Below are 14890 nucleotides of genomic sequence, written 5' to 3' on the forward strand. Positions count from 1 at the left end.
AAATGGCGCGACCGATTTTCACAAACTTAGGTTCAAATGAAAAATCCTGTGGTCCCAAGCGTAATTCCTGAATGTTATGCGGATCCGACTTCCGGATCCGGAAATATAGGGTAAAGTGTGTTAAAAATTGTATACCATCATTTAAAATGGGGAAAAACCTTAGAAACATTTCTAAATCGACCTCAAATCTTTTCCAATTGATAGTTTTTATCAGTAAACGGTCAAACAAACCGATTTCGGTTATTCTTTTAAGAATCGAAGAAAATTATTTTGAAGAATACCACAATATTATAAATGATAGTATGATTGTTATGAGCAAGGCATCATTACACCACTAGGTGGATTAAAACAGGTTTTTTTATTCGACATCATTTGATATTCGTCAATTCCGCATGTACGTACAAAACACGAATCTTGAGACGAGGTAAATGAGATTGAAATATGGGTATATTTGGTAGTGAAAAAGCAACGTTATTGGAAATAACATTTTCCATGATTAGTATATATGAAGGCCAATAACTTATTGCCTTTCATATGTATCTTTTATTGAACAAATAAAACCAAGACGCTTAAAATGTAGAATCGATTCAAAACGGTTCTGCCAATCTTGTGTGGCAAGAATCCAACAGAAAAGAACCGTTAATAACCGCTAGGCGAAATTCTCTGCCGGAAACGGTTGTTGCATTGTTGCCAGACTTTTGCCGTAATTCTGGCAGAATTCCGGCAAAAATGGCTGGCAGACATAGCCAGCCGTCTGGGGGGGAAATCTGCCGCCGCGTACAAGTGGGTCAGTTGATAAAACCACACTCTTATCAGCCGCTGCCTAATTTTGGGTCAAAACCTATCCAAAATCAACTAAAGTGCATCTCCTCAATTTTAGGTAACGAGTGATGACGTCAAAATTTAGGTAAATGTAAGTTTTGCCCAAAGCACGCTACCAATTTTTTACGATCAAATCAAAGTTTGAGTAGATAACGACCTAATTTTGGGTAGAGCTCGACAAGGAGTGATTTCTCCTCAAAAAATAGGTAAAAATGATTTTCAATCAATGCTACCGTCAAACATGTTTTGTTGTCTTGATTATGACCATGTGCTTTTACGGAAATGAATAATTTTTCTTTCTATGTATACGATTTAGTAGAGTGACTATAATCAGAGTGACGACCAGGCATGGCAAAAACACAGATCCGTTCTGCACGGTACTCACCTTCACTCATGAGCACACCACCAGGAGTATTGAATGCTACGCTTCGTGCCCGTGTTGAAAAACACACACCGAACGCCGTAGAAAAAGCACTCGTAGCGGTGGTCGTGTAATTGTCAAACACCGGTGCTTGGATTTTCGGGCAGCACTGAATTCGAGTGTTCCTGACTTCGGCAAACACCGAAGCCGAGTGTTTCCGATTTTGCCACATACGTTGCTTGTACTATAAGCACCTATAGCGCCACGGTATAACGAAAAATGCGTTTAAATGATTAATTCTTTTTTCATCAATACGCGTCTGATTGAATTCAATTGATTGACAACATAACCAACGCATGGGTGCTCTTCGGTGCCTTCGCGAAATTGAAAACACTCGGCTCCGGTGTTTAACGAAACTGAAAATACGCGGTTTCGGTGTATGCCGAAGCTTGAAACACCAGTGCCGAAAATACAACAGCGCCACGAGCAGCGATGCCAGATGGCAGTAGTGTCATTTCCGTAGATTGGCATTTTTCTCGGAAGTTCTCGCGGTGAAAAGCTTTTTTTTGCTCGTCAGACAAAACTAGTTTTTCGTAGTTCTCCGTAGATAAATTAAAATTCCGTAGATATCCGTAGAAAAAATCCAATTTCCGTAGATTTTGTCTACGGATCCGTAGATCCGTAGAAAATGTTCGAATCCGTAGATCTACGGAGATTTCCGTAGATCTGACATCGCTGGCCACGAGCACCGTGGCTTCGGTTATTGCGTTTCGTGTTTCTCTTTGTGCACTGGCACGCACTGGCATTATCAGTATACGCGGTGGCGGTGGTTATATCAAGCACGCAGTGCAGTGCAGTGTTTGGACATGCTTGGTGACGACAGCTGTTCGTTTGGAATGACAGCTTCCAGTTCCAAACGAGCAAACGATCAATTACAATTGTAAAGCTAACGAAACTGCCAACATTTCGGATGCTTTGATTTGTTGCCAACATTATAGGCACTCTACAACTTAGGTTGGTTCTTCTGTGAACGATTAAGTTAATTTTAATAATAATGTTAGTAATTTGAGTAAATAATGTATTTAGGAATCGATGGGGTTAAGACTGAATGCTACATGGTAGTGAAATTTCGTATTATTTCGAGGGATTGTGGATGTGAACTTCGCTGTAGGAACATAACTGAGCTGCAGAGATTTCGATTCTGATTTTTTCTGCAAACACAATATATATGTTCGCTACAGTTTTTCGTTTGTTTTAGTGCATTTTTATGGTAAACAAATTTTGAAAATCGGTTGACAAACAACAAAGTTATGATTCGGTAATGTGGAAGTCCTCTAAATTGTATTCGCGATACAATACGATAAAACCAAAGGCGCTTAAATGAAGAACCGATTCACAACTGATCTGCCAGTCTTCTATGACGAAACTTCGGCAGAAACAGAACCGTTCATAACCGCCATGCGAAATTCTCTGCCAGAAACGGTTGTTGCATTGTTGCCAGACTCTTGCCGGAATTCTGCCAGCATTCCGGCGAAATCTTCTGGTAGACGCTGCCAGGTGTCTGGGGGAAAATCTGCCAGGTACATGCAAGCGGGCGGCCTTCCACGCAGAATACACGCTAATCTAATCACAAGCTCATTTTTGTTGCCACATAACTCAGAATATCACACATTCTTGAAGTCAAGGTTTAAAAAATTTTTTTGTTAAGAACTCATTGTAAAATTTTTATAACATCCGATTTAATTTGGCAAGCTCAAAATTAGTATGACGTAGTGATGGATAAAGTTCATGTTTGATAGGTATTAGTGGTTTGGTTGCAAATTCACTTTATGCATTTATTGAACATGTGGTTTTAATAATTACTGTACTGAATGGAATGCCCTGAAATTATTTCCTTAGGGTGCATGGTGGCACAACGGTAGTGCGAGTGCAAAGAGAGCGCACGTTCAAGCTGCGTCTCTGGATTTTGTATGCATTTATGCATCATTTTCAGATTCCTTTAATTCGGTTTGTCTGGAAATCGTTGGTCCACTAACGCTTTCTTACCAACGGCTCGTGACAACAATCTGAAAATAGCCCTCATATATTAGAAAGTACACTGCCAAACGAACAATTCAATTGAATTCACCACTGTACCTGCATTGTCTCTACGGGTTGTGATTCATCCGATCCGGAAAGCAGCGAAACAATTCCCGTTCAAGCCAATATCTCGCAACGGGAATCGTCCACTCCGGCCAGTCACCGAGCGTCGTAAATTGAAACGTTAAAGAAACATTCGTTTGAACAGCACCTAATTGCGTTTTACGACCATTCAACTGCTGCAATCCGTTGGAAAACGATCATCAATCAGACACCGGCACAGTTGCTGCCGACCATGATGATGTACTCCTAATAGGGGCCACGAAATCCAACGTGATGATACATTAACGTGAGCACCGTGTTCGTTTTCTTAAAGTGTCTGGACAGTTTTGTACTGGTAATAATGTTTCCGATTCAATGAAGGCAGCTAGGTGCTAATTTGTAATGACGCCTTCAAGAATCACGATTTTCACGGTCGAGCTCGAGGGGCTCGGCAATGAAGACATTACTGCCGACAGTCACCGGCCTGGAGCCTTGTCCCCAGTCCCAACCGCAATAAATCACAAGTTCCTGTTTCTCTTCAGCGAAATATGATCTGCTTTCTATAAATTCTTTGAAACTCCGCCAGTGCACAATTATGACCATCAACTGGAATGACCATCAAACTCCCACGAACTAAGGCATAAAGCTAATAATTATTTCCGGGCTGTTGGACGTGAAAGTTCACCGAGACTACGAGGAGGTCTGAGAAGAATAGTAATTTTACGCGAAGCTACTCACTCGACCTTACATTAAGGCGTAACGATCCGAATCATTGGACGAATTCCAAGGGCCATCGAGTAACAATCGTTGTGGTAGGCTTTATCTTTAACTAACAAATTGACCTGAGAATGTGCCGAATGCAAGTGAAAGCTTGTTTTTATTACTTTAACGACCGATTGGTTCAATAGACTACTGTTCATGGTGCAAATTTCCCTTTGAATAATTTCCATTTCAATAACATTCCAACTTATGGTATGAGGTTGATTGTGAAATCAAGTTTTTCTACCGTGACCTCACAAATGAAGTTGAATTCATTAAAGTGTCTGTAAGCGGGGTGACGTGACGCCATCTTTTCCGTAATGTTGGCAACAACTCGAAATAATTAATCTGACATGTTGGCAGTGACCATAAAAACCTAACAGTTTTTTTTACTGTAAAAGCTCAGCTCTGTGTACTTAATTGAATGATCATATAATTCGTTAAGTTTGCTCAAAGTTTAATTTAATATTCTTCTCCTACTGATCAGTTCACTGTGGGCGCATTTCAAAATATTTCAATGTAAACAACTCAATGTAGTTCAATACGATCAACCAACATAATTTTTATTGGATTTATACGTCTACCTTCCTACAATTGAACACCACTGTCTAGAGTCAGCCGCTGTACAGTAGGTGGCAGTGATTTTCTACTTGATATCTTTTTTCTCGATGACAAATCTACCCCAGCGTCCATAAAGAAACTGGATCCAATGGTTGAGAGGCTACCTACTATAAATCAAAGCTTGTCTGGGACGCAGTAGCGAAAGTTCAATAAAACAATTGCACCATTGTTTCCAGATAGATTAAAATGAGAAACTAACCACACCGGAGTCGATGAAACATTGTGACATCTTAATGCCATTTAAACTCTCCACAAAGGTGACAGGAATTAATAACTCATTCAATCGAATTAACTCGTCCAGATGGAAATGTGAACTTTCTAATTCGGTTCGAAATGTTTTCCGAGAACTCTAAAATCCGGTCCCGATAGATAGTGCCATCGGATTTTATCACGACAATGAAATCGAAGTCAAATGCATCAGTACCTGTCAAGCTGCGCTTTAAATATTTATCTAACGTTGAAAAGGATGAGTGATTGCATCAGCACTTATCGATCAAGGCAGGTTGAGTGACATGGACTCGATTGATGGTAGAAGATCGATAACAAACTGGTTTTACACCATACGAGATGGAATGGAACCCTAAGGAAGTCTCGGTTGTCGCCATCTGTTTTCGATCAACAGCATAATATAAATTGACTTCCAACTATTGAGTTTATAGATGGGTTCATTTGAACACAAAATGATTGGTAACCGCTCTGAACGATAGAAAAAGTGGTTGATTCGCGAATAGATGCATTAATCTCGACTGTGGTAAGTTGGTTATTGGATGAGGCGACCTCTTCAGTCTTCTGGGATTCCTGCACTCAAATAAAAATTCACGTTCGATTCACTTGAAAAATCACGTAAACTGGTTTCAAATGTCAAATTGAATATTTTACGTGACGAAAGTGAATGTTTTACGAACATCCTCTAAAATGAATAGAGTCATCACATAAGGTTTACGTGAATTGACCAAACGTCAAACAATCTACGTGAATTTCCAGTGTGAAGAACTCGATTTTGAAAATGGCGAACAGTGGACCTCAAAGTGTGAGTAGTGTAAATATTTGCGAGAAATGTTATTTAATTGCAATTTTTCACTACATCGATCGGTTCATTCCAGTATGAAAGTTCCCATGTGTTCGACTGGACCGAGTGCCTGCGTGAGTCCGGAAGTGTGCCCGCTCCTGCCGAATGCTTCAAACAGGCCGTTGATCCACCGAAAAACGAGTTCAAAATCGGTATGAAGCTAGAGACACTGGACCCATGTAATGGGACCTCAACCTGCATCGGTAATGTTGTGGGGGTTTTCTGATCTCGACTTCGGCTTCGGCTGTATGGCAGTGACAACATAACGATTTCTGGAGGCTTGTCGATTCGAGATCCCACGACGTTATTAGTTGCTTTTTATTTTCATTTTGCTTTTTATTTTTGTTTAAAATTCTATGTTGATTTTCTAGAATAAATGTTTTATTTTTCAGGGCATTTTTCATTTTTCGATTTATATAAAAATCTGAAATCTCCCTTTTGATTTCAACCAATATATAAAATAGTGATTATTTGGTATCTAAATTTGATATGAACTGATAGGTAAATGTGATATGAACAGTACATTACATATTACCTATGAAACTCGTAACTCTTACTGGATTATGCGTTAAACAGCTTTTAAATGCCAGTCTATTAAAACCTACGTGAAAAGTAGGGTGGAAAATATTCACATAACTTTTCACGTAACTATAACATGATTATTATTTTGAGTGTGTTAGCACGAATGCATTTAAAATTTTATGTGTAAATATTGGCGAAAATAGTACACTCGAACATAAAGTTTATTTTTTATTATTCTGGATTACAATTTCATTCCATAGATGAATCAAAACATATCTCAAGATTCAAACGTCAATTGCGATATTAAAAGCTCCTTTGATATCACTATTCTGTTTGAAAGTCAAAAGTTCATTTCATGCAAAGAGTTGAGTGATAAACGTGGGAACCGCTTGGTAATTAATAGAAGAGAAAGTAAACAAAGAGAAACTGTCACTTGCTTATGCGCCCTAATGAAAAATCAACCGAGAATTGGCATGTACTGAGGTCGAATCGAGAAAAAATATTTAATCGTGTAAGAGTCATTTAACACAAAACTTCCCGCATTATCAGAGCCAAATGAATTTCGAATCGGCGAGAAATTTTCATTCGGAATTCCAATTGAACAATCCAATCAGCGTGGTTACCACGAGATAGCGTTATGGTGATTGTTTTGACATATCCCATGTATTTAGAAAAAATTTTGACGAATTTTTCAATTTACTTGAGTTTAAAAGAATGCAATTGAAGAATCCATCCAACTCTTTTGCGATCGCTGCGCTGCTCGAGTGGCGAGCTTTGAACTAAGCGATGGTGATAATTTTCAGATTCTGCTTGAAGATTCGAACGAAATGCAGGGTTTTTATTTATTTTTTCTTATGAATCGAATACTAACATACTAAAATGTGTGAAAAATTGGTAAAAAAATCGTTCATTTATGATTCAGTAACTTTCCGTGGTATGTTTGATTGATATTTACGGAGAAATCGTAACATGAAATACCAAATTCGAAGAAGTGAGGTTGGGTACTTTTTTCATATCTGGGAAACTCTGTGTTTTTTGGGTTGGATTTAGAGATTAATTGATAAATTATGATCAAAAGTTTTATGACTAGTCTACTCATTTTTTATCATCTAAATCGAATCTGTATGTGAACTGAAAATTTCAAATTTCATCCGAGATTGTCAAGAGTATAAGACAATTTGAAATCATATGTTTGATGACAACACGTGAATAATCGTTTTTCTTACCCATATTTGTAAGGTTTTGCCATCTGCATTCTTTCAAACTCAAGTAAATTGAAAAATTCGTCAAAAATTGTTCTAAATACATGGGATATGTCAAAACAATCACCATAACGCTATCTCGTGGTGACCACGCTGATTGGATTGTTCAATTGGCATAATGTCGCATAACTGAAATGTAGAGGCGCTGCTTGTTTAGAGATGATACTTTCAGCAAGAGCTGTCAAATTGGTAGGAAAATTTCTATTTACTCCACCTTTTCAACGATTTCTTTTGAAAACGGGCAAATTCATTTGAAAAATCATAGTAGAAGTTGGAGAAAAAGCTTTCACTCTGAGGTGGTAATGTTGATCTTAGTTCATTGTGCGAAATCTACCGTTTATTCAGAATAGAGCATTAAACTTGGTTTGATACCATTTTTCAAATGCCTGGAAATAACAAATAAAGTATCCAAAATAAATAGTATTCGATCGCTAATACATTCTAGTACTCGAGAAATCAACATTACACAGGTTTCTGTTAAAAAAATGTTGATCCGAAAAAACCAAACTTTACCCAATTTCACACATTTCTGAAGATTTTCCATGTTTAATCGTAGTTTACACTAAAAAAAAGTAGTAGTAGTCACTTTGAAATCAATTTTCGTCTACTCCGAGTGTAATTTTATTGCTGATATATATTTGTACTATTGAATAAACGATAAAAATGTTGCAAATCACTACTGCCGATATGAAAATTTCCGAAAGAATCCTCCTTTTCTTGGTTCCATTTTTCATTGCAGATGTCGCTACCGGTAAATCAGATTTGCGACAATGTGCCAATCTAACGCAAAACTAATTTAACCTGGTGCGCTATACAAGTTTAATTATTTGAACCATTCTTGGGATGACGATTTAATTTTACACAGGCTCTTATGGGAAACTTAGATTCAAACGCCTGCTATGAATTTTTATCTTTACCCAACTTCCGGTTCCGGAATATGCACAGATTTATGAGAAAATGTGTACTCAATTTTCTTGGAAATTTCTTAACCTATTTTTACATATCAAGAAGCAAATAAAAGGTTCTGAAATTCTTCAAAAATTCCCCGGAAAGTCAATCCGGATCTGACTTCCGGCTCCGGATTTATAGTGCGATAAGTGAAAAATATTAAATTTCATGCGCGTTTTTTCACAGGTGATGGCGCAACGAGGTGCAAATTTGTATTAAACTGACAAGTAAATTATCGGCATCGGCCAGGAAGAGTCGAAAACACGTTTTCGTTCGGTACGTCAGTATTGACATTGTATTTCGATGCAAAGAAAAGAGTGTTCTGCAAATAGCAGAAACTTTACGTCTGCTTAGCGGTTCAAATTGAAATGCCGAACTTTGCATAAAACAGTTCAATTGGAACTGCTATGCACTGATGATGCACTGACTCAAAAAGAATGTTTGATAAAAGAACTGTTTTCATGTAATTTTCTATTTTCTTGAAAGAGCAAGTGTAACGCGAACTCAAATATGAGAATTATTGTATATCTATTTTATCGAATATCAACGTATCAGCAACTGTCAATATTGCCAATATCTAACCACTGAAAAGTATATTCATATGCTAAACTTATTCAACTAATTTCAAAGCAAGCACAACTTAACTAATGGCAAATCAATTTCATTTTTTACAGATAAACCTTAGCTCCCGACATGAGGAGCTTACGGTGGGCTCCTTGCGAGCTCTGGGATTTACTTCGGATACACCTACTGCTGGCAGTATTTCTGGTAAGTTTCAACCAAACACGCTTATCGAGTTTTCCGCAATTGCGAAGAATTGTTTCTATCAGGCATACGTTTCAAACTTTTCGAGAGATTCGAAGATTCGTTTCCAATTATATGAACCGCTTTCTCGACACTGTCGGATAGAGGTAGTTGAAGCCTTAATTAATTGCAACTCATGCTAGTTTAACGGAGGTCTACGTCAAGTGTCATTACGACTTCACGGAATGAGTAAGCAGTCTATCAGGCGTTCGTGGCAATGGCCACTGCAATGGTCGTTTATCTTTCATTTACGGCAGCAATTCATTTTCAGCATGTCATATCTGATCAGGTTTAATTCGAACGGTACCAGCTCTCCACAGAAGACATGGCAGTATTAAACGTGTCTGCGCGATGCCTGAATAGAGCACCGCGAGAAAGTGAAACCGTGCTCCAATAAAGTCATCATCAATTTCGCGATAAATGACAACAATGCAACGCCTGACTGGACGGGGGCAGTTCGTGGTTTCGCTTTCAGAAAGTCGGCCTGTGTTGATTAGAGCTCACCGGATGATGGCAGCATCGGTAATTACAGCTTACAACCGATGGCCATCGGGTAACAGATTGGTGGTCAGTTTGGAGTGCCGTAGGCAGTTTATATCGGTGCTTGACTTGACGCGGCCAAGGTGAATAATTTATGTTTGCGATTACAAGTAAGATAAAAGTAAAATGGAAAACCTGCCGTAGAAATGTTCCAACCTCAGAAAGGCAGTGCAACGATGATTTGTTTCATTTAATTGACAAGGAAGGATAGATCAACTTACTTTATTGGAAGGTTTCGCGTCTCTGTATTATGCTTTACTTGAACTCTTAGTCAGTTTGCATATTTTTGTTAAAGCATTCATTGCCATTTTCTCATGAATCGATCAGATGCGAATAGTGCATTGAATTGTGCTCTCTTGCTTTTGAATTCCTCGCTGAAAAATATTCATTTTTGATTCAACATTAATCTGAACCGATTATATGAGGTCAGTGTGAAAACAAAACTGACTATCGGTTTATTTTCGCAATCTGGGAAGCGGAAAATTTTGTCTATTCCATAATGTCGATGCAGGTCTAGGAAGGTCGTGTCGATATCGTACTCAATCGATCTATTAATAGGGTCGATGATTTGAGTGATGCAGCTCGACCAAACTCATGACGCTGAATATGTAGAACCGATTCAAAACGGGTAATTTAATCGTATCATAATTTAGTAAAAATTTACAGTCGTAAAAAAATCGGAAATCAGTTAAACTAACGAAAATTAACAGTTCCGCCCTTCCTTTCAAACAATTGAAGTATTGCCCTGTTTGTTGCCATGGAACACGGAGGGAGAAACTTATGTAAATGAAGAGAATGACAGTTCCGTCCTTTATAGATCTTTGTAATACTAAGATTAAGACATTTGTAGAATCCTAATTTTTAGGTAAAATTGTAGGATTTTGAAGCATTTATTCGTAGGAGAGAGACCCTCGATTTGTTCACTTTTGTAAGATTCGCCCTTCTTTGAAAAATAACTGAATTGGCATAGCGTTCTGGCTATCTGGGCAGCCATGGCCACCAGACGGCTACCAAAATTGATTCAGCAACAACCAATGCAATGCAACAACCGTTTCCGGCAGAGAGTTTCGTTTAACGGTTCTGTTTCTGTCGGATTTTTACCATACAAGACTAACAGAACCGTTTTGAATCGGTTCTTCGTTTTTAGCACCTTTGGTTTTATTTTTTTCATTAGAAGATTAAATGAAGGGCAATAAAATTGCTGTTGCTCTACCAAACAGAATATGCAAAGCTTCTTCTCTCAATATACCAATATTTTAATTTTATTTACCTCTCAAGATTCGTTTTCATTTTTGGATGTACATGCAGGATTGACGAATATCAAATGAACTGGATTTTGCATATTCAGATGGATGAATATCAAATGAAGTGGCGAGAGAATGACACGATTTCGCCTGCAAAATTTTGAGAGTTGCCTTAACCTTGCCAGCCCACTTAGAAAAAAACGTTCAACGGTGGTCCTTCATTGGTCCAATACGTTGGATCATTGGTCCAATGAAAGTCCAATCAATCGTTCAACGGGAGGCCAACACGGGACCTTCGTTTGCCGATTTTGAAACAGACCGTTGAACCGAATGCCATTTTTTTCGTTCAACAAATCCGGCAGACAGAGGTCCATTGTTGAGCCATTTTTAACATGAGGAGTTGGAGCCCCGTTGGACTAGTTTTAATGGACAATTTTTTCGAGGTTTTTTCCACTTATTTTTAAACCAACACTACATACCTGTACAAAACTTCTACTTCACGTAGAATAACAACAAATTTCCTTTCTATGTAAAGATAACACTTAATTTTCACACTATTTTTGAAAGAGAAGAAACAACAACAAACCGTTCCAGCAAATTGAACGAATATTTCGTGCAATATATCGTTCAACAAGCGCTCAAAAATCAACAAAATTGAACGGCCTGCTGAGAGGGAGGTTTCGGCCAGCTGTCAGAATTCCTCACAAGCGGGTTGCTTAGATGATACTTTCAGCAAGAGCTGGCAAATCGGTAGGAAAATTTTCAATTATTTCATCTTTTCAACGATTTTGTATATATAAAACCGGGCAAATTCATTTGAAAAATCATAGTAGAAGTGGAAGACAAAGTTTTTACTCTGAGGTAGTAATATTGATCTTAATTTATTGTGCAAAAACTAATGTTTTTTTTTATAATGAAGCGTTATAGCATTTTTCAAATGCCCGAGAATAAGTTTATCTGTCAAAATATTGTGGTTTTCAGCGGGACATAGAATGCGACGGAATCGCTGCATAATAGCGAAATAATGAGCGTCAGAATCACAGGTGCCAGGTTGCAGATTTGCATGCAAATTTACCGATTTCTTTTGTAACTAGACTCTGCAATTTTTACAGGCTTTTGAAACTTTTATATACAATCGTAAATTTTACAGACTTTTAAGATTGCGTTGGACTTCTTGTTTGTATTTCCTCGTGATACTTATAAAATTTAACACTTGCATTGAAGGATCTCTAGTATGCAGACTTGAAAATTTTACCTGGCATCTATGCCGCAGGAATTGGAAATCCACTTGTAAAATCATTAGCGGCCCTTACACGATTCATTAAAAATGTCATTACTAAAAAATAATATTATTTTAATGAACGTGTAATGGTGTGTGTAATCATTACTTAGTCATCATTTAAAATGACATTTTTAATGCTCGTGTAAGGGCCGCTATTTATAACTTATTTACAACGTCATTTGTTCAAGCGAAAAGTTAATTTGAGTGTAAGCGAAAGCATTCTTCACCTCTGGCTATGTTGCAGCACCCAATATTCTGTTTCCAACGATGAAAATTGCATTTTTTAAACCTTTCTTAGAATGCCGATTGAATTTTATTTTGTAGAATTTTATGATCTGCAACAATTTGGAAATGTTCGAAAGTTTATTTTCTTTTGTTCGATGTAATCATGTTCGATTTTATAAGATGATATCACGCGTTTTTTTTAGAACGGCCAATAAGCCACCTGTCAACTTCCACTTTCGAAAGAAATTGCAAGCGAGCTATGAAAGATAGAGTTTTAAATTTAACACCAGACGAAAGAGAAAACTATTCTCTGCCGTTTACTATTATGAATTACTCTCAGCGAGTGCCGAGTCATTCGAAACCACTCTTCAAAGTGAATGTTGATGGATGGCTTATTGGCCGTTTAAAAAAAAACTACAAGGATCAGCCCCATGGGGTTGTTCGAGCCATTGATGTGAAACAAGGCAAAACAATTTCTAATGATCTACAATCAAACAGTTCAATCAATCGTCACACTTTTGAATACGCAATTGCACGAGAGTCTGCTTAGATTGATCTTGATTAGGAACCAACAACGAACATTGTTTGTTTTATAGCCGACGAAATTACACCAATATCCCAAATGTATGCAATTATGTCTTTGTACATACTTGCGATACGATTTTGATATTTGAGCTTCTCTTCGCCAAGCTTGCGTTCAAGTTTTGTATGCAAGCAGTTATTTTTATAGCGTTAAGTTTCTCTACCATTCAGCGATTTCGGTTGAAGCGATAAACTTTTTCTCATTATCAATCGAGTTCATCTTAACACATGGATCAGTAAGTCCCGAGACTAAAGCAGAGATGGCGCTCGTAGTAAACCAGTAACCACGTCTTTCTAGAGTACTAACCTTTGCTTGAAACGGGTCAAAATTTTAAGTCCGACCAGAAACAGCTGAGTTATCGAGGTTGGAGTAAAGTCGTTTTGTAGTTGGTTTAAAAAATGGAAATAAAACATTGTTTTTAAATGGGTAAAAACACAGTGCAAGCGAAACAATGGATTGGAAAGTGTTATCCAGATTCTTGTCCATCAGAAGCAACGATTTGTCGGTGGTTCGCCGAGTTTAAACGTGGTCGTACCGACAAAAATGACGCGGAACGCTCGGGTAGACCTGTGGAAGCCGTTACACCGGAAAATGTGAGTGAAGTGACAAAAATTATAATGAAAGATCGTAAAGTGAAGCTACGTGAGATTGCTGAGATGACACAGATATTATATGGAAGTGTATTTACTATCCTTCATGAAAAATTGAGCATGAAAAAGGTTTTTTTTCCAAGTGGGTGCCGCGATTGCTTTCGATGGAACAAAAACATGATTCAGAAAGCAGTTTATCGCTATTTACTCGCAACAAAAAAGATTGCGTTGTTACGTGACCATTGACGAAGCATGGATACATCACTACACACCAGAGTCGAAGCGGCAGTCATCTGAGTGGCGCTGGCGAAAGACGTCCGAAGCTTCCGAAAACGCAGCAGTCAGCTGGCAAAGTCATGGCGTCAGTTTTTTGGGATACGCATGGCGTGATTTTCATTGACTACCTCGAAAAAGGTAAATCGATCAACAGTGATTATTATATTGACTTACTTACTGTGCGTTTGAAGGAGGAAATCGCAAAAAAACGACCGCACATGCAGAGAAAAAAAATCCTTTTTCATCAAGACAATGCACCCTGCCACAAGTCAATGAAAACAATGGCGAAATTGAACGAATTGGGCTTTGATCTGCTTCCCCACCCCCCATACTCACCAGATTTAGCCCTCAGTGACTACTGGCTCTTTGCTGATCTTAAAAAAATGCTCCAGGGAAAAAGATTTGGCTCAAATGAGGAGGTCATCGCTGAAACTGAAGCTTGTTTTGAAGCGACAGATAAATTTTTTTATAAACATGGTATTGAAAAATTGGAAACACGTTGGAACCAAATAAAATTTGGTTGGAATAAAAAAAAATTTTGCAAAAAAAAATGTTGTTTCCATTGTTAGTCTCGGGACTTATTGATCCATGTGTTATATAAATTAGAAATTAATCTTAAGCACTCAAAATTCACCCTGGGGTAGTTGTCAATTTCTCAGGCGAAACGACATAACATGGAATTTTATCCGAGCTTGCATGACACAATATCAGAGCATACCAATTAAAGCTTCAAATCGTGTTATGACACTTTTTGTCTTGCTGTTTAGCAACAACCTACCTCTAGCATGCTACGCGTAGGACTGAAACGTTAACTATAATTTTGATTCTATTTATAGATTCGCGTGCTTCCAACAGCTTCGC

At 37.9% G+C, this 14890-nt stretch overlaps 1 protein-coding gene across 1 annotated transcript in view; it reads left to right on the forward strand.

The window, feature by feature from the left end:
* The window catches only part of LOC131426034 (uncharacterized), a 61206-nt gene that overhangs the window by 31029 nt on the left and 15287 nt on the right, over positions 1-14890 (forward strand). Inside the window, exon 3 of the mRNA XM_058588436.1 lies at positions 9160-9253. Within this exon, the coding sequence (XP_058444419.1) occupies positions 9179-9253 (75 nt within the window). The 5' untranslated portion in view covers positions 9160-9178. The remainder of the gene's footprint in view (positions 1-9159; positions 9254-14890) is intronic.

The sequence above is a fragment of the Malaya genurostris genome, chromosome 1 (assembly GCF_030247185.1).
Source record: "Malaya genurostris strain Urasoe2022 chromosome 1, Malgen_1.1, whole genome shotgun sequence".
NCBI classification, from domain to species: Eukaryota; Metazoa; Arthropoda; class Insecta; order Diptera; family Culicidae; genus Malaya; species Malaya genurostris.